The sequence below is a fragment of the Sesamum indicum genome, linkage group LG11 (assembly GCF_000512975.1).
Source record: "Sesamum indicum cultivar Zhongzhi No. 13 linkage group LG11, S_indicum_v1.0, whole genome shotgun sequence".
Classification (NCBI taxonomy): Eukaryota; Viridiplantae; Streptophyta; class Magnoliopsida; order Lamiales; family Pedaliaceae; genus Sesamum; species Sesamum indicum.
Window position 1 is genome coordinate 7,351,626 of NC_026155.1, and position 20,855 is coordinate 7,372,480.

Consider the following 20,855-nt stretch of genomic DNA (forward strand, 5'->3'; position numbering starts at 1 on the left):
TGTATTTCTAACACCTATATTTCTCTTCTCGATGTAGAACTTAAGTGCTAAAAGTATGTTATTATGTTTGATTTTGGCCCTTTCTGGAGACTAATATAATATTTACCTATTTCTGACTTGATGTGTTGAATGATTATATATTTGGTAGGCAAGATAGCATGTAAGTTCTCTGAGCATTTACCTTTTTCTGCAATATGTTGTTTTTAGATCCTGATACATTGTAACCAAACTGTTGTACTTTCTTCAGAAGGAACCTGAGCTTCTGTCTGGTAATGATGTTATTTGGACGTTTGTGAAGTTTGCTGGTGAGGATCACACTAATTTTCAGACACTTGTGGCATTCTTGAAAATGCTAAGTACCTTGGTAGGTGAATTTAATTGCCACCTCCATTTATGACTGAAAAGCAAAGGACGACTATTAGTTCAATTCAGTTTCATTTATTTACTTGTCTGGTGTTGCTTCCTACAATTAGGCTTGTAATCCAGAGGGAGCATCCAAAGTTTTTGAGCTGCTTCAGGGAAAAACATTCCGCTTGATTGGGTGGAGTACCTTATTTGAGTGTATATCCATTTATGAAGACAAGTTCAGACATTCTCTTCAGAGTCCTGGAGCTGTATTACCCGAGTTTCAGGAAGGAGATGCCAAAGCTCTAGTTGCATATTTGAATGTTCTAAAACAGGTAAGAAACAATTGCTTAAAAATTCTAAAATGCATGGTTTAGACTCATTAACTACTTTTGGTTACCAGAGGACAAAAATTCAAATAATCTTTGCTTGAAAGTTTTGAGTTCCTTATTTTTTTCTGCTTAAATGATGGATTTCTGAAGAAAATTAATTGACTCTACATGTCTTAAAGCCATGCTACATAGTTTGCAGTTGTTGTAATGCCGAATGTGGCACATAATAACTTCTGGTGTTAATGCTGTTTGTCAGTTGGGATTTGTCAGGTTGTGTATAGAATAGGTGATCGGTTGAAAGTAAGATCTGATATGACTCATCAAGTCAAGATGTGTTATGAATTGGTATAAAAAGTATCATATTAAATTTTGCTAACCTGCATCCATGGGCAATTCGAATAATTACCCAGTTCTTGTATTTGGTGCGTCCAACAAACTGCCAATCACTCCATTGAGCTAACTCACACCTTTCATTCACCACCAATTTATCCAAAGTGGACAGTTTAAAAAATCTTCCCACTGGCTCTAGTTAAATCTACATGGGTTCTGAGGAGAGTTGCCCCTTTGGATAACATTCTTGATCCAATCAATTTGTTTGTTAGGTTTTTTCAGTTTTTGAGCTCAAAGAAAGGATGTGTCCAAAGTTCTTACAATGATAATTCTTCTCGTTAAAGGAGGCTTGGAGCTTGTCTACTTGGTATTACCCAAGTTCTACTCCTTAGTAATAGCCTTCCTTTTGACTTTTTGCTTGTTTTTCTTCCCCTTTCTTGTCAGTATTCTTAGAGTGGACTCCTCTTTATAGATCAAATCACTTTCATGTGAATCCGCCATCCAAATGACTTCCTTAATTGGTGCTATTGTTTGTGGAACATCTTATAGGTAACTTATTAATAGTCCAATCGAAAAATTTTCCTTTACAGCTGTGGGACCATTTGTCATTCCTGAAGCATACAAACTCCAAACTCACTCATTCTGTCTTGAAATTGGGTTGTGAACAACTTAACAAAAACTGTTGATGGATACAGTGGGGATCTTTGCGTAAAGCTTTTAACGTTGTCACTTTCTAATTCTTGTTCCGTTACCCATGAGATCTAGTTCTATACACATGTAGCTACCTCTTGAACCATAGGAGTCACCTTGAGATTCCAATGCCTGGCTATCATTTGTCAACTCTATATTGCCATGACAAGGATGTCGCATTTTGTGGAGGGATGGTTATAACACTCCATTCCACATGGATTACAAAACTTATGCGCTGTGTGGGTTTGGAGGTTCTCATGTCCCATGGGTTCGTAGGCCTGAGGCATGACAAGAAATGCTTTAGAATAAAACTAGTGGAATCTCAACATTGAAATTGCAAAACTCTTTGTGAAGTGAATTCTTCTATTAATGATCCGATTTAAGAGAATATACTAGTATTCTTCTGCAGAGCTAAATTGGAACTAGGAGTAAGTAAATTCTTCTTTCAATTGGATTTTACTTTCCTGGCAACAGAATGACTTGAAAACTGTGAGATTTTAACAAGAACAAAAAAATGAAATTTATATATAGCAAATTATCAACTAATGCCAAGATAGTAAATGAACTGTATCTTCATGATCCTTGATCCAAATTATTAGATTAAATTAGTTGTCTTTGTTTTGTAGCATAAATCTGTAGAACCTGAATTCCATTAGTAGATCTTCAAAGTATATCCTTGATACTTTTTGTCAAAAACCTTTCCTTCTTATCCACATCTTCCATGAGAATAAAAATATGAAATCAAGGATTTAATACAATTGTTTGGTCTAACTGGGGATTCTTAACTGTGTCTTCAGTGTATACCCCAATGATGTAACAGTTAATTCCCAAGTTTCAAAAAGCACAAACTATGGCACTCTCACTTTCAGTCTTTAGATTTTCTTGGATTTACACTTTGATATTAAAATTTTGAGCAGAACTTGGATTCCTTTTTAATAAATAATTTGTTGCTTTTTTTTTTTTATAATCTAAATCTAGTATTAATATGAGGTTAATAGGATGCAATGGCAGGTAAAGTTATCATTCATACCTGTAATCAACATGAATATGATACTTTTGACTGAGAATGACTGCACTGATTTTGTATTTTCTTTAACTCCACAAAACTGATTTCCTAATACCAGAAAGTTGTGAAAGTGGAATTAAATGATAACTACAACTATCAATGATACCTATATACAGAGGTGTAATTAAGTGATAACTACAACTATCAAAGATACCGATTGAAAAAGATATGCACAAATCTGAAATATTCTAACAGTCCCCCTCAAGCCGGAGTATATATCAATCATGTCTAGCTTGTTACACAAAATATTGAATTGCTTCATTCTTAAAGCTTTGGTGAAAAGGTCTGCCCTCTTCTCTGATGGAGGAGTATAGGAGTGCAAATTTTCTTTCTCATAACCGCTTCATGAACAAAGTGGCAATCGACTTCAATGTGCTTTGTTCTCTCGTGAAAAACCGGATTATTAGCAATGTGAATGGCTACTTGATTGTCACAATAACAGGCACAGGTTCATTATTTGTGAAACCCAAATCTCTCAAGAAATTCTTCAACCATAAAATTTCAGTAGCAGTGTGAGTTATGGCCATATACCCAGCTTGTGCACTCGATCTACCTATTGTAGTCTGTTTCTTGCCTGCCAAGTCACAGTATTTCCGCCAACATAAGTGCAATACCTAAAAGTGGATTTCCTATAATCTTTAGATCCACATAGTCTATGTCAGAGTAGGTAGGGTTCCATCTTGACTTGTCCATGTCGTTCAAACAACAGACCTTTACCATGAGCTGCCTTTATGTACTTCAAAATCCTAAGAGCAGCTTCCAAATGAATGAGTCAAGGCTTATCCATAGACTTACTAACTAGATTAATGGCAAAAGAGAGATCAGGCCTAGTCACAGTCAAATAGATCAACTTTCCTATAACTCGTCTATATTTGGTTTTATCTTCCACAAAGTTAGTATCATCCTTCCTCATTAAAGAAATATATAAATATATATATATATATATATAATATAATTTCTTTCCTCACTCAATTTTGTCTTCTCTCTCTCTTACCATGTAGAAAGTAGAGTGAATGAGAAAGTAAAATGTCGTATCTATTATTGATTCTTCCACTGTGGAATTACGTGTTAATTACAACTATCAGAGCTACCTATCCAAACCCAATATGAGAAAGATATGCACAAATCCAAATATTCTAACAGATCCAATGTGAACAATTAGTTAAATGTTTACTTGGTAAAGCAGTTATTTGTGTGGTTTCTTCAGTCTAAATTTTCAGGAATGGGTTAAATGTGAGAAATGGACATTGAAAACTTTGACTATCTTAGAGTGACTGGTGTAGTAAGAGGGTGCTATTTTTGATCTCAGATTATCATTGTAATATTCATGAGGATGGTTTTAAGTATTACTGGTGTAGGATACTCTACAAAAGAAAGTCGTGGATATGGTAGCCATGTATCCTGACTAATTACTGATCTAAATTCATTTAGTTTAGTAAGTCTGTGTGTTCTATTATAATCTGTAATGGATTGGGGTTCCTTTCTATTGAACTTTCATCTACTGTTAATTTGTTTAATTTTGTCTTCATCACTGAGCTTGCTGTCTGGTAAGGCTTCCGACACTTGTCATGCCTCTATGTTTATATATTCTTATTATTCATACATTCATGGGAAACATTTCAGCAGAAAAGCATTTCTTGTCTAAAATTCTGTTTGTAAATACAAATTGAAGGTGTGGCTGTTAGTACCTTTTCATCTTTTTTCTGTGGTATAGGTTGTGGAAAATGGGAATCCTATTGAAAGGAAGAACTGGTTTGCTGATATTGAGCCATTGTTCAAGCTCCTGAGTTATGAGAATGTGCCTCCGTACCTCAAGGTTGGTCATACTGATTTTGTTGCCTTTCCGCATAATTGTCAGTTTTCGTTTTTTTCCACTGTAAGAATATTCCCATTTGGGTTCTGCACTTGACTGTCTTTTTCATCCATGTTGCATAGGGTGCTCTGCGTAATGCCATTGCTACATTTGTCCAAGTATCTCCTATTATGAAAGATACAATTTGGAGGTACTTAGAGCAGTATGACCTACCAGTAGTTGTTGGCCTGAATGTTGGGAACAGCGGATCCGTGATGGACACACAGGTGGTTCTTGAATCTAAATCTTTGTTTTGGTCAGTTGAAGAATTTTGCTAAAAATTTTGCTTCACCTGAGAAGAAAGGCAAATTCGTGTTACACTTTAAGCCTTTGCACTCAGCTCTGTCGAATGCTTTGTGTTCTTTTTCTTTCGATCAGGGGGTTGCATATTTTGTGTTTTTACCTAGGTATAACTCAAGTAGTTAAATCCTAATATTTTCTTTTGTTTATTTTTTGTATTCTAACTCAAGGAAAATCTCAAGGTCTTCTAATTGATTCTTATGGTTTTGTATTGCAGGTTTATGATATGAGATTTGAGTTAAATGAAGTTGAGGCACGGAGAGAGCAGTACCCGTCAACTATATCATTTATCAATCTGCTTAATTCTCTTATAGCTGAAGAAAGAGATGTCAGTGACAGAGGACGTAGGTAAGATAAGTAACCACCTATCTGCTATCTTGTTTTATAATGAAAATTTTCCTCTAACAACTTGTTCTTTTTCAGATTCATTGGAATCTTCAGATTCATATATGATCATGTATTTGGTCCATTCCCACAGAGAGCCTATGCAGATCCTTGTGAGAAATGGCAACTAGTTGTAGCTTGTCTTAAGCATTTTCAGATGTGAGTTGTGTTACCAATTGCTGTCATAAGCAGTTTATATTAAACTATTATTTTGAGATCTAAGTTATTTTTAATAAATTTACTACTTTTTAAATTTGTCATTATGGTATTTAATATCCTGATCTGAATGCGCAAATTAACTTTGTAAGTCTAACATCGATGTGCAATCATTATCATGTGCAGGATGTTGAGCATGTACGATGTTGGAGATGAAGATAGTGATGCTGTTACTGATCAATCTCATATTTCAGCGATGGGGCATTCTTCTCCTATTCATATGCAGCTTCCTGTTGTAGAAGTTCTGAAGGTATTGACCTTATATTCTAGTTGGCAGATATTTTTACTTGCGTTGTTGCTTTGGTCACTTTTCCTTTATGGTCTTATTGTTTTTATTAGATGCCATTACCGGTTATATATGTTTTTTTTGTGTGATTGAGCTTTACTTATCACTTCCTTTCTTATGACTTGTATTTCTTGTTGTTAAACCTCTATGTCAATGTCTTCTGGTATTCCTAGGTCTGTTTACTCCATATCCTATGGCATGTTGCAACAGTTTGCTACCTCATAATACTTGCTCTGAAGCCGCTTGTTTATTTACCCATGAAGTTCCAGAGATTCATTCTTCCCCACCCAGGATGCATTTCGCAAATGTTGAAACTATTCAAATCTTGGTTAGTTCATGGATCTAGATTACCGTAATTTGCAGGTGCCCTCATGTTAACTACTATCTTCTAGAACATGCAATGAGTTCTAGATAGCTCAAACCTAATAAATGAGGGAGAGAACATTTACACATATATTCATGAGAAGGAAACTTATTACGCTGGAAATAAGTTCTATCTTCAAGAAAATAGCTGCTGAAAGTAGAACATGGAATGGAAAATTTGTAAACCAAGATGTCCCCAAACGCATGCAACAAGATCAAATTGTTTGCTTACGAGGATGGCTCTCCTATCAGATGATATATCTGCAGTGCTACCCTCCAAACCATGTGCCTTCTTTACAATGCTGCAAAAAGACCAAATTTCTGATGTAAGTGCTAAAGAAAATATTCCACTTGAAAACTTAGCCATTCTTCAGGAACAAAAATTCCACCATTTAACGTAAAAATAAATATTCACTTACAAAGAGAAATAAAAATAGCATAAGGTGTCATTACTTTATCTGCAGGTGTATCTTTGTGTAGCATCAGTCTTGGTGCTTATCATAATTGTTTGTGTAGTTTATTAATGAGAAAGAAAGGGCTATTGGAATGTTCTTAGCTGCTATGCATTCAGGCATTTAAAAGAAAAGATTGAAAAGTTATGATTTCTGTTGAGGACTTTGCTTAATGACATGCTATGCTAGTATGCTGTTGGAGTCTCTGGCATTGAGGAAGATGAACTCGTGCAAGAAATGGGTCCTTATACCAAGGAGTCTACAAGTATCTAAAAACCATACAGGCCGTACTGCAGATGGCAGATGATAATAAGCTTTCTCTAAGGAAACTGCTTTTGTAACCATTCGAGTAGTCTATTTTATCAATTTTTTGTGTCTTAACATGAAACCTTAGCATGGCAGTGCAGCATCCTGGTCCAAAGCTTGCCAGAACTTCTGTTATCCTCTGAATCTTTATTTCCTTCCATCTTTCCTCAAGTGCCATAGAGATGCACACCATTCTGTTTCTCTGCTTTGTTTTCATATATGATAGGAAGTAGTCTGCATACCCTTTTGAAGGTCCTTTAAATTAACTAGCTTTCAGCTCCAAAGAGATAGTTTCTGATATTGCAGCATGTCTTTCTCTTTTCAACCAGCTTCTTATGAGGTAACCTTTTGCCATGCAGGATTTTATGAGTGGGAAAGCCTTGTTTCGGAACATAATGGGTATTCTTTTACCAGGAGTCAATTTTCTAATCACTGAACGTACAAATCAAATTTATGGGCAGCTCCTTGAAAAGGCTGTTCAGCTTTCTTTGGAAATCATTGTTCTTGTTATGGAAAAAGATGCAATTGTTTCTGATTTCTGGCGTCCTCTGTATCAGGTATTTATCAGAAACTCTTGACAGTAATATTATCTTCTATGCTTGTTTTATCTCAGAGTTCAAAATGATGATTCTTGAGCAAGCCTGTGCTGCTTTTAATTTTGGAAAGACTCCTCTTTTAATATGCCATTGCATCTAACTTGTCTAAGGAGAGTCAACCATCAGTAAGATTTTATCACTTAAAAAATTTCAGAAGAAAAGTATATATCCAAATTCAGTTTACATCTCACATAGAGGTTGAAAATAGTGCTGATATGCCTAATAATTTGGATTTAATGTAAGGGGCCTTATATCATGTGAATATATTTAATACGTTACACCTAACTTACTGTTGTTTCTTATGAAGTCCAATTCATTTGATGGAAGTTCCTTGTGAACATTCTGCATGTAGATAAGGTGCCCCTACGTACCATCTCTCTCCTTGTAGAGTAAGAAATCTCTTGAAAAGTTATGGACAATTGTAAATTTGCAGCTCTTACTCGTAGATTTAATAAAGTGAATCCTAATGTGGAGTTTTGGTGTCAATGATTTCTGGAACTCTCATCTTAGCCTACTGTTAGTTATTTATTCACCATTTCTTACAAGGGAGAATATGAAATAATTATCTGTTTGCATGCCGAACAGGTAACTAGCTTCACAATGCATTTGTTCAACTAATCTTTTCCTTTCTCTTGTTTGCAAGTTCCAAGTGGTCCTTTTAATCAATTTCAAATACTATCACGAATGTCTATCTTCATGTCGATACGTCATACATCTCAACATAGCTAGACCTATGACAGCAATTTTACTAATTGTTTCTTCATTGCAGCCTTTGGATGTTATACTCTCTCAAGACCCTAATCAAGTTGTAGCTTTACTGGAATATGTCAGATATGATTTTCAGCCGCAGATTCAGCTTTGCTCCATCAAAATCTTGAGCATTCTGAGGCAATCTTCCATTTTGTCTCCTCTGACTTCACCTGTGATTATAGTCTTTAGTTGTTAATACTTTATGTGTTCAATAAAATGTCCTTTTGCATGCAGTTCTCGTATGGTTGGGCTTTCACAATTGCTTTTGAGATCCCATTCTGCAAATGGTTTGATTGAGGATTATGCTGCCTGCTTAGAGCTACGATCTGAAGAGTGTCAAATTATTGAGGACAGCAGTGTTGATCCTGGTGTACTAATTATGCAAGTAAGCTTTCTAGTTTTGATGTTTTTTTCCTGCTTTGGATCAACTAAGGAAGTACCAATTTCTTCTTCGTACAACCTTGAAGTGGTAAATTAATCAAGAATCAAGAAAATCTCACAGAGAAAAACCATTGCACAGACACTATTAAAATGTTAAAAATTTAATGTACTCATAATATGTTGATTGTGGAAACTATTATCCACATCATAGCTATTATTAAAAGCGCAAAATGCTGCACACCATTGTTCATGGCGTGCGAGCAGAAGCCCTGTGCCATTTTCAGAGAATGGTGCTGGATTTTGCTATGGCGGCGGAAAGGTGCTCCTTTTGCAAGCTCTGAAGGGCGAAAAAGCATGGGGGCAGGGAGAGGGTTCACGTGCCGCAATGGAGGGCGTCAGACGGCAGGGGATGGCGGTGGGGGTAGTGAAGGCGGTGCTGCTCAGGTTTCTGAGCGACGGTGCAGAGCTAGGGTTTTGGGAGGGAAGAGTTCATTTCTCTCTGGCGGAGCAGAACCAGGGTTTTGAGAGAGGGAAGACCTCGCTGGTCTTTGTTTCTTTTTTCTGTTGTTTGAAAGGAGAAAAGGAAAAAAAAAAAAAGAGAAAAAGGAGAAAATAAAATTAAAAAGGAATACATATATATTTCTGGGCTTGCTCAAGCCCAGTCTTTTTACTTATTTTTATTTTTCTTTAAAGACAGTAGTACAAGAATAGGAAAAAAACCAAAAAAACTAATTTTTTAAAAGAAAGTAATAGAAAATTATAACAGAAAAATAGAAAAGAAAAATAAAAAAACTTACTTTTTTAAAATAAAGTAAAAGAAAATGTATAAGAAAAGTAGAAAAGAAAAACAAAAAAAGAACACAAGACTAGATGTTTCATAAACTTTTCTATGGTATAATGATTTATATAATTTCTAGTGTTTTAAATTGTAATATGATGTTAAAAGATATTAGTATATGAATATATAATATATTTACGCAAATATGCGCTGCGCACCACACCGTGCTCCATGGCTCCACGACACTTTTACGCCTTCATGCGCCATGTGCTTTTAACAACTATGGCCGACATGGCCTCAATAGGATGCACTTTGCTTGTAATCTAAAAGTGCCAGCTCCAGTTGGATGTGGTCAGGTTTTCATAGGTTTATGTAGTTGTTATCAAATTTTCATATATTAAATACCTAAACTCGAACTCGCTTACAGTAATTATGGTACCAGAAGCTTCTGGTGCTTGATCAGGTTACTGGTAACTTAATTTTTATTCTGGTTTATATCTATTTTCCTTTTTCTTTTCCTTGAATGCTAGCATATGTGGCTTGCTGAAACTTGTACAAAATGTGATACTCCTGATCTGCGACATCTAATAAGTCATAACCTATGAAAAGCAGAAAACAGACAGGCAGGATGATGTTCAATGAGAAATAGAACTTTTATGTGTATGTGTATAATAGCTGAACCACTTTTCAAACTAGAATTTAATAGCCCTGCTCCATCTTTAGTAAGCAGAGGTTGAGTTGCGACAGTCAAGATTGAAAAAGGGGAGACAGATAGAAGGATAGGTGCAGGTGGAGGATCTGATGGAGCTGATGAAGTGAGACAGCCCCAGTCTGTGATCTGGGGTTGGGGGAGAAGAACAACAGTTTAGGCTTCAGGAGGTCTGAAGTAGAGATGGAGATAAACTTAATGCAGCATTGTTTGAAGAGTCATGGAGTAGAAGGGTGGTAGAGATCAACGGTTGAAGAGGGGGAGTAACGTGGTGAGGTGAGTGTCAAAGTGTGGAATAAAAGAAATAGGCCATCCAATTATATGGACGTTTTGGTAATCTGTTACTTATCCATACTTTTAGATTTCATATTTAAGGGATTAATATAACAAAACCATTTGGTTGCATTTGGATTGAAGATCATAACAAATCCTTTGGATACATTTGGATAATCCTAAATGTAAAGGATTTCAAATCCTTCTATTTCAATTTTGAACTAAGTTTTGATGGATCTGGATGGAAATCCAAATTCCTTTCAAATGGAGTCATTTAAAATCATTTCTCAAAATCCTTGCTTCAAGTCCAAATCCATCAATGCAAATACACCACCCTTAGATACTCATACATCAATGCAAATCCTTCTATTTTCATATTTTAGATTATCATGAAACTGTTGGAAATCCTTAGGACATTCCTAGAACCACATTTTGAATAGACTTTTTTTTTTCCTTTCCTCAAAATATGGGAAACCCAGAAAAGTGTAGTTCTCGATCTTTCAACCAACTCCAACAACTTATCTCTAGCAGCGATAAGATTGTGCAATTTCAGGATAACTTATCCTGGGGTTTAATAGATTTAAAGAATTTAGTGAAGAACTAAATGAAAAGTTAATTGATTTAGATAATTTATTATTTACAAGAAACTTTGTAACATTAAACTTATGATGGATGTGAATAGATACAACACCACCAACACAATATGACACTGACAAGACATTATATTTCTTAAAATTTTTTGATCCCGACATAGCTGTCCTATATATATTATATATCATATAATTATTCATGTAAAAGATATACGCACATCACATACATTCATGTAGAAATGTGTACACATCAAAGTAATTATAAAGAGAGAAGTTCATGTTAGTGGTGTTGTTGGACTTCTACGAGAGTGACTTGTAACGATGGTATTAAATGGGAATAGAGGTTTGACTTTAATGAGAAAGTTTAAAGACGCAAAAGGAAAAATTTAAGTGATATTGCTTTTGCAAGAATTTTTATTGGTTACTTTTCGCGCTCTACTGCTTACTTAAATGTGTGCAGAAGGATCATGGTTTGTCTGGAATATGTATCTATATGTTAGGTACAGACCTTGTAGGAATTTTTCTGTAATAAATGGACCGACCAAATGATGTTTTGGACAGATGTTGGTACTTAGATGGGATTCACTATTACAGGTGAGTGCGTTGGTGCCCTATAAGATTGTTCTTTTGTGAAGCAACTCATCTTTTTGTAAAACCCAGATTCTTTTTCCCTATGTAGAAAATCTCATTCATTCAAGATCCTAAAAATCCCTACTCCCTAGCTAAACATTGTGAAAACTATAAATAGTGTTAGTGTAAAAGTTGATGGCTCATAGCTGGGTTTTAGGTGTTGGGAAGTTGGGTGGGCTGAATTTTTTGAGGTCGGATGTATTTTTATAGTTTTCCTAGATGAAACTTTATCGTAGTCAGTTTTTAGATCATGTTTTTGTTTTTTTAATTTCTTAAGAAGGTTCTTGGTTACATTTCCAACTTTAAATGTTCAAAATGTTTTCCTGAGTAACCAAAACCTTGAAATAATATCATTTTTACGTATTTCGGCCTGTGTAACCCAGGTAGTTTGGTCAATCTGTATCCATCTTTGTATCAGCTCTAGCTGACCATGGTTTAATTTATTTAACCACACCCTCGTTTTCTTGTTAGACTTTGAAGATTACTGTTACTATTAGAAGCTTAGCTGGGTTTGTATATAATAAGAATTGTTGAAATATAGCTGGGTTCTATTGCTTCAAGGTGTCAACCTTCAAGGAATATCCATAACTATATATTTGGTTCCATAAAATTGATCATTTCAATCATCAATGCTGATTGCAAGTTCAGCTGTACAAGACTCCTCAATTTCCTGTAATTGCTATCACTAGCCATTTGGTCCTATTTGTATGGGTTTCTATATTTATATGCTGATTGTATAGATTTAGTTGCCTGTCTATGAGTTAGGGCACTCAAATATTCGTCGCTCTCGTAGATCCCAAAATGGAATTCAATAAATGACAACGGAGAAATGTCTTGGATACGCAGTCTGAATTGTTTTGTGTGAACTGCAATTATGTTCATAGAAATGATGAATACGCTAGAGTTCTCTAACATTGCTTGTAAGATTTACCGGTTGGCTAGAGTCACTTCAATTTATGTTACATATTTGCATCTGTGATCTCATAAAGTAGTAACCTTGCCCAATGCAGCTGCTTATTGACAATATCAGTAGACCAGCACCAAATATCACTCACCTATTGCTTAAATTTGATGTTGATGGCCCTGTGGAGAGGACATTGCTTCAGCCAAAATTTCATTACAGGTACTTAAGTAACGATTTACTTAAGAATCTTTATACTGCAGTTATTTGGAAGTTCATCTGATTTTATTTATTTTACTTGTGAACTTATAACGTGGATCTTTTTGTGTCAACTGCAGTTGTTTGAAGGTCATTCTTGATATGTTGGATAAGCTTTCGAAGCCTGATGCCAATGCATTGCTTCATGAATTTGGTTTTCAGGTTTGAATCATCCACTGTGATATATCAGTTTCTTATTTATGATTTACTGATATGAATCCATGATTGCCATCTCCTTAAATATTTGTCAGCTTAAATTAAGTTCCTTTTGCAGCTCCTTTATGAATTATGCGTGGATCCACTAACTTCTGCTCCTACTATGGATTTATTGTGTTCCAAAAAGTACCAATTCTTTGTCAAGGTCCTCTTCCTCCACCACTAGTATTAAAATGTTGCTTCTTGTGAATCAACAAGTTTGACTAATTTTCTAGTGTTCCTGACCTACTATTCAGCACCTGAATTCAATTGGTGTTGCTCCCCTTCCTAAGAGAAATAGCAGCCAGGCACTTCGTATCAGCTCACTGCATCAGGTTTAGTTTCTATTAATTCCTCAATTTTGGTCTTTCTATAATATATTTTGATGGAGGTTTTTGCTTTTTTATTTTATATTATATTTCCTCATCTGGATAGAATGTTAAGTGTGACTCAATTATTTATTTGTACAGCTTGTTCTATGTCGTTCCTGTGCATGGTTTCCTTTTTTATGCTTTATTTGTTGATATATTGATGGAAAAAGAATGTGATGCTATCAAAAGGTTCTAAACTTAGCCTATGAGAACTATTTCTTGTTCACTAAAATCTATGTTTCTTGCCTTCCTGTAGAGAGCATGGTTGCTGAAGCTTTTAGCCGTTGTATTACATTCAGCGGACATGATAGATTCCAATCATCGTGAAGCATGCCAGAGTATTCTCAGTGAGATTTTTGGCCAGAGACTGACTGAGTTTGGCACTCATTATGTTGCATCTTCGTTTCTCCCTCAAAGTGATGAAAAAAGTGCCGCAACTGGTGCTATTAACAAGATTAAGGTATTTTGGTTGCTCAAGAGAGTCTTTTGTATTTGTGGAAGCAATTTCATCCTGACTTGTTTATGTGAATTGTTCATACCATGCACATCTTGCACATGGGCATATTTGGAGGTTCATAGCACATTAACGCGTAAAGTTGCCCTGGAGATTGGAGTTGAGCAAATATTTTAACAATTTAGCGCTTATTTACTAATTCAAAACATTTACGTCAGAAAATTAAGATATTTTGCGGCAACACGAGCAATATTTTAGCAACAAGCTTCAATATTTTAGTAATAATCTCAATAATTTAGAATTTGCCAAAAACTTAAGCCAAATAGAAAAGATGGAAGATAGAAAGAACTAATAAAAGACTGGAAAAGAATAGAGAGAGAAAAAAGGAGAGAAAGATATGGGGGAGGACAATGAGACTATGAGAGAACAAAGAAGATGAAGAAAAGAACAAGCCAAGTGAGACGCGTGCCATAAGCAAGGGCAGGGAAAAGTGACTGTGGCATGTGCCATTCACCATTTGTGCCAACGTGCTGGCCAAACATCAATCTAAAGAGTTTATGACCAATTAAAAATGATAAAATAATGCCTATCTTTTTACTCACTTGATAGAAGTCTGTCTCACTATTCATTTTGTTTCTCTGTTGCGCTGTGCTCCAATTAGAAAAAGTGTTTGATCAATTGCGTTCTGATATTTGTGTTGCTTAGTTGTGATTAACTTATAGGCATGGTCATCATTTATTGCATTTCTCGCTGTTAGTTGGTAGTTGGTGAATAACTCAGTTATCTGAAGGGTGGCTATGAATATGGAAGTAGCCTTAGATGATAGTGTGAAACGTCACCTTTCTTATTCTTCTTGTAAATTATTCAAACATATGTTTAACATGGGAAAAGATCTGCTGCTGGAAAGAGAAATTTGAAGAGTTGATATTCCTTAAATTCTTCTTGTGTGCCCTTAAAGAAATGTCTATCTTTGACTGGGTTTGAATCTTGCACCATGAATGACATGTCCTCCGTTTGAAATACATCCTAAACTATTTGGCAGTTCCATATTTTTTAGGCTTAACAGAAACTTGTACCTGCAACACAGAAAACATATTTGATGTTAGAGAGACCACCATGTTCTGGTTTTGTGACAATCCTTCAGTTTTCTTCCCTAGTTTCTTATGTCTTCTCGCATGTTGGGTAATATTTTAAAGCTTGCCACAAGTTTTTGCATAAACCTTCTGATAACTTCTATATGATTTTAATAACACCTCTAGAAATGCTATTCCAATTCTCTGGGATTCTTTAAATTTCACTAATTCTAATACCTGTCAATACTTAACTATTTAGTCTTACTGGTTTATGCCTTGCCCTCCCTATTCTTCTATTGGTTGGTGTTCAGAATGATTACATCACCCTGTTATTTCCAATTATAGGTGCTGGAATTGCTTGAGGTAATCCAGTTTGAATCTCCTGATATCACACTGAAGTCTTCTCAGTTTGTGTCTAGTTTAAAATATTCATCTCTGGTAAGCTAGACTATTTTTACTTGAGCGTCTAGTTTCGTTTTGTACTTCAAATGACTTTTATGCTTTGCAGGCTGAAGATATACTGACTAACCCGACAACCTCGGGAGCGGGAATCTATTATCATTCAGAACGTGGGGATCGGCTTATTGACCTAGCTTCTTTTAGAGATAGCCTTTGGCAGGTGTTCTGATAGGCCCACCACCCCCTCATGTTTTATGTTTCACTTATCTTTGATCTTGTGAGATTGTTGAGAAGAAGCCTGTCGTGTTGATCAATATGATTCTTTTCTACAGAAGTGCAATTTGTATAATTCCCAGCTTAACTCGGGTGAAGCTGAGTTGAATGAAGTAAGAGAAGCAATCCAACAACTATTGAGATGGGGATGGAAATACAATAAGAACCTTGAAGAACAAGCTGCCCAGCTTCATATGTTAACAAGCTGGTCTCAGATTGTTGAGGTCCCCTTTGCGTTCTGCAAGTTTTATATTATCTTTAAACATCACCATATATTGTTTGGGCTGGGATTAGAGATGCCTTTGTTGTGGTTTGACCTTTTTATCTCATATTTTTGCTTGAATTATATTTATTTTCTTGACCTGGAAATTGCAACTTTAGAAGAGAACAGGATGTGTTTATGAGAATATGTGGAAAAGGTGGTATGAAAAGCCTTGTTTGCTTTTAAGAAATTTACTATATGTCAGTGCTTCTGGTGTAACTAGTGATTTTATGTATTGCTTTTTGGTTATGCTATTTTTCTTTCTTCCTTGTTCAGGTTTCTGTATCCCAGAGGATTTCACTCCTTGAAAACCGGTCTGACATATTATTTCAGTAAGTTTGTCTCTCGTTTACATGTTCTCCTAATGCCTACTTGGCTATGTTACATAGATACTTACATGGAGCCACACATACATACAATGCAGAAACTGTAAAAGCCATAGGATGGTTAATATGCTATGCATTTAACATAAATCTAAATTAACAGGAAAATTGTTACAGATTATTTCATAAAAAGTTTTATGATAGTTGAACATGCTATGCATTTAACATAAATCTAAATGAACATGAAAATTGTTATAGATTATTTCATAATCAAATTTATGATAGTTGAACATGCTATTCTCTTTTAGCACATCTATAATTGTTGGGTACACAGTCGATTTGTTTTCCTTGTCAATATTTTGGACAAATTTTGATCGGATATATGTCTGCAAAGTAAATGAGAGTGTTGTATGTTATTTGAGTATCTGACATGCCTATGAATCCCTTTCTAAAGTATCTTTGCATTGTACATACTTGACTTTCTCATTCTAGAGTCATGTGTCCAGGTTGCTTGATGCTTCCTTAAATGCTTCTGGTTCCCCCGACTGTTCCCTGAAAATGGCACAGATATTGACCCAGGTTAGTTTGATAATGCTGAACTTGGTATTTCCTTCTTTTTTCATTCCAGTTTCTGTTTCTTTGTTGGGTATAACTTGATTTATGATAATTTTTCAAGGTTGCTCTCACATGTATGGCCAAACTGCGTGATGAAAGATTTGTCTTCCCCAGTGGCTTGACTTCAGATACAGTTACATGTCTTGACATTATTATGACTAAACAATTATCAACTGGGGCTTGCCACTCTATTTTGTTCAAGCTCATCATGGCAATTCTTAGACATGAATCTTCAGAAGCATTAAGAAGGCGGTACTTAAAATGACTAAGAACTGTTGCTTCTAATTTCAGTGCAGAAAATGAGAAAACAGCGTTTGATTTTATATTTTTTTTAATTTCTGAATCCAGCCAATATGCTTTGCTTCTGAGCTACTTCCAGTACTGTCGGCACATGCTTGATTCAGATGTTCCAACAGCAATTCTGCAGTTTTTGTCAGTTGATGAGCAAGATGATGGAGATTTTGATCTAGAAAAGGTTGGAGCACTTCAGAACCTCAAGTTCTTTCATTTTGTATTACTTGTTCTTTTTATAAATAAGACCACATCTTTTACAGATTGATAAAGATCAAGCTGAATTAGGACATGCAAACTTTGCAATCCTTAGAAAGGAAGACCAGGCCATTCTTAATCTGGTTGGTTCTTTGAAGCTCTCTTACCCTTGCCTTCCATTTTTGTTTTTTATTTTTATATTTATCTCTTGTGCTTTATTCTTGATTTTTATATGTTCCATTATATTGTTGCAATGACCATGGGTAATTTGTTTAAAATATGAAAATTATGGTGGAATCTAGAAATTTTGTTGCCCTGTATCTATTAACCTGTGGCACGTAACCTAGTCAACATTTAATTGTTTGACATATTTATAGTTTATTTATTTGTCTTACTGATGTCATTTGGTATTGATTTTGGAGTTGCCATCATTGTGGTTTTGAGTAAAAGCAATATTTGGATTTTGATAGGTTTTAGCTTTTTCTTCAAAGTTGCTGATAAGTGATTGTATGATGTTAAATTTGTTTTGCCATATGTATGGGTGAAGAACAACAATGATCAAATAAGTTGCAGCATGGAATGATTCTAAATAGACTGCTGAACGGATGCTTGATGACTTCTAATGGCACAAAAAATGAATTTAGAAACTTGTGTTCTCTATTGGCGATCAGATGGATATGGAGGGACTAGCCTTGGTCTGTAATTGCTGGCAATGTTTTGTGTTTTATATGTAGAACTCTCCAAAATCTAAAAGATTTGTTCCTTATGTCTGCACTGATTCTAGTAAAGAGCTTATCAATATCGCTGTTGTCTATGCTTGCATCTTTTCTCACAGTTTTCGTTTAGTGCTTCCTTCTCTTGGATTGAGAACATGTGGACAAAAAGTTTGTCTCTGATGTTGGTGATAGCACATGATAACCTGGTCCAAAGTGATTCAATGAAGGTTTTGATTCATTAATTGTTTTAGGACTTGATTCCTGTTACTCAAATTTTATAGTTCGGCAGTTGTAATGTTTTGTCTTTTGATGATGCCTAGACATATCTGAACAGAGACATTGTGGGTTAAAGAGGTTGTTAGATGCCCCTGAAGCTTGAGTGTGGTACTTGCCTTTTGTATTGGATTGCATTCATATCTGGGATCATATGTCCCACTATCTGCAAGTTACTATTAAACGTGTTGTGGCTGCCATCCCACATGATTGACCTTGTTGATTTGTTAGAAGTTTTGAAGCAAGAGTTGAATGTGTGTGTTTATCCATAGTCAAAACTCCTGTCAGAAATTATCTATAGTATTAATAACAATAATACAAAACCAAGTGCAGGGGGTCACTTAATAACCAAAGCTGCTGAAATATGGGTTTTTGTTTCGTAATACATGGCCACCTAGTCTGGGACATCCAGAGATAGCAAATAGGCAATGATATCATATCAATTGCTTTCTTTATACGCAAGTTCATAATTTCTTTTAGTGACCTTGATCTATTAAAACCAAGTATAAGATAACTGAATTAGCTTGTGCTGATTTTCACTATTAGCATTCAAGTTCTATACTTTAATTTCTTGCTCTATTCTTTTGCTTTATCTCATAATTCTTTTCTGTTCTGCTTTAGGTCATAAAAGACGCTACTCAGGGCAGTGAATCTGTAAAAACTATGTCATTGTACGTCCTAGATGCATTGATTTGTGTAGATCATGAGAAGTTCTTCTTGAGTCAACTTCAGAGCAGAGGTTTCTTGAGGGCTTGCTTCATGAACATCAGTAATTTTTCATATCAGGTGAGGATCCTAACCCTGTGAAAATCTCAGAATGTGTGGAATCTTCTTATGTCATAACCATGATAATATCTTGCGATTTTATTATTTATATTTGACGAAAATCAATAACTTTATTGTTATATGTATTATGGATGAATTTCATGTCAATTGTGGTGGAGGATGACAAGCACTTTGCAAAATGCATGCGTACTTTACATGGACTTTGTGCCTTTTGTTTTTTAATTTTATCCATTCTCAATTTCGCTTTGGCACTTCTCTGGCTTTCTTTTATTGTTAAAGCCACTGCTGCATGAATGAAACCTTTAAATTTGTGAACAGGAATTTCTTGTTTTAAATGTAAGCTTTAATCATTGTGCTAACATTTCATATTAAATTAATCCATAAGAAGCTTCAACTTTTCTTGCTATATATTACATGATATAAAAAGAATTTCAAGCATAATTGTTGGACTTGTATCTGTACGGTTTATATTTGACATGGCTGCTATTAGTTACTGAGTTTCATATAGGAATCACCCATTTAAAACTTAATAGGAGATGTTCGAATTAAATATGTAGGTCCTCGTTTTTCTTATTTTTTGTTGATTCACGGATAGGTGCTATCTAAATTTCTTAGGATCCTCAATTGTTCTTTATTCATGTCATCCTTTGCAGCTTGAGTGTTAGACGTTTGAGATGAAGTATACGAATATATACATATATATATATATTGTGTTGTCTATTAACAAGATATTGTCCATCTTTTACTCAATTAAGTAGTTAAGTATGAGTAAGAGTTTGCCCTTCTCAACTTTATATATGGCATCTGTTTGCCTAGTCGAACTATAAGAAATGCATATCAAGCACACATGAGGCGCGTGCTTAAATTTTTAAAGCATATATATATATATATTTATATATATCTATATCCATCAATTTTTGATACATTATTTTATATATATGTATATCTATATTATATATGTTATATAATATTATAAATGTATTTATAAGATCAAAATATTTGATATATCTTAATATCTGTGAAGAAATAATGTCGTGTAACTTCAAACTCAAAATTTGATTAAGTTATATACATTATAAAAAGTAGTCCTAAAATAAAAAGTAAATATAAAATTTTAAATAAGACTTACTAAACATAATAGTATCTTTTAATATCAAACTGATTTGATCAAGTAAATGATATGATGGAGCTTTCAAAGTTAATTTTGTTTTTGTTTCTCATGGACTGCATGCAAAATATTATAAAAAATTTGATCTGCTAAGATATTTTATGATTTAACATATGTAAAACAAACGTAAAATTCATTTCCTTCAAGGAAAGATATAAAGTTGGATAAGATTCGTTTGACATATGCATATTTTTCAGAAGCATTACATATAATGTAGAAGATTTTATGGTCTTTTAACCTTTTTGTGATGATTATATATATTTAAATAAATTATATTAGTATAAAAATTAATCAATTAATTTGATTGGGACACATACCTTAAGCCAACATAGTTTGGTGACTTGCTAACAATATGGCAGCGTACAGTTAAGAAACTTTTGAAATAATGAGTGAGAAGATCAATAAGAAATGTATAAATGGTGACATATAGTTTTGACTAATTAGATTAAATATGAATTGCTATATTGACCAATTAATATATTTTTAATAAATTTGTGTAATTTTTATATGTAGTAAAATAATAAAAATATTCCCAAGTAAGAAATTTATAAAAATTAATAATCTATTAATTGAAAGTAGTTGCATATAGTAGATAAATTATATTGTTATCAATTCATTTTTGTTTCGTCACAAGAAATAAAATAATACTTAATTATTATTCTAAGTTCAT

At 34.4% G+C, this 20,855-nt stretch overlaps 1 protein-coding gene across 2 annotated transcripts in view; it reads left to right on the forward strand.

The window, feature by feature from the left end:
* Positions 1–20,855, forward strand: part of LOC105173503 (nuclear pore complex protein NUP205) — a 43,231-nt gene that overhangs the window by 13,004 nt on the left and 9,372 nt on the right. Inside the window, exons 12-35 of one of the 2 annotated variants that reach the window (XM_011095262.2) lie at positions 248–364; positions 474–680; positions 4,478–4,579; positions 4,699–4,842; positions 5,133–5,263; positions 5,339–5,458; positions 5,642–5,765; positions 7,282–7,479; positions 8,288–8,406; positions 8,503–8,653; positions 12,640–12,752; positions 12,869–12,950; positions 13,063–13,149; positions 13,241–13,318; positions 13,611–13,814; positions 15,227–15,319; positions 15,390–15,500; positions 15,613–15,777; positions 16,092–16,147; positions 16,645–16,717; positions 16,815–17,005; positions 17,102–17,228; positions 17,308–17,385; positions 18,853–19,017. In XM_011095262.2, the coding sequence (XP_011093564.1) occupies positions 248–364; positions 474–680; positions 4,478–4,579; positions 4,699–4,842; positions 5,133–5,263; positions 5,339–5,458; positions 5,642–5,765; positions 7,282–7,479; positions 8,288–8,406; positions 8,503–8,653; positions 12,640–12,752; positions 12,869–12,950; positions 13,063–13,149; positions 13,241–13,318; positions 13,611–13,814; positions 15,227–15,319; positions 15,390–15,500; positions 15,613–15,777; positions 16,092–16,147; positions 16,645–16,717; positions 16,815–17,005; positions 17,102–17,228; positions 17,308–17,385; positions 18,853–19,017 (3,036 nt within the window). The remainder of the gene's footprint in view (positions 1–247; positions 365–473; positions 681–4,477; positions 4,580–4,698; positions 4,843–5,132; positions 5,264–5,338; positions 5,459–5,641; positions 5,766–7,281; positions 7,480–8,287; positions 8,407–8,502; positions 8,654–12,639; positions 12,753–12,868; positions 12,951–13,062; positions 13,150–13,240; positions 13,319–13,610; positions 13,815–15,226; positions 15,320–15,389; positions 15,501–15,612; positions 15,778–16,091; positions 16,148–16,644; positions 16,718–16,814; positions 17,006–17,101; positions 17,229–17,307; positions 17,386–18,852; positions 19,018–20,855) is intronic. The other variant, XM_020697776.1, reaches the window with a different exon arrangement.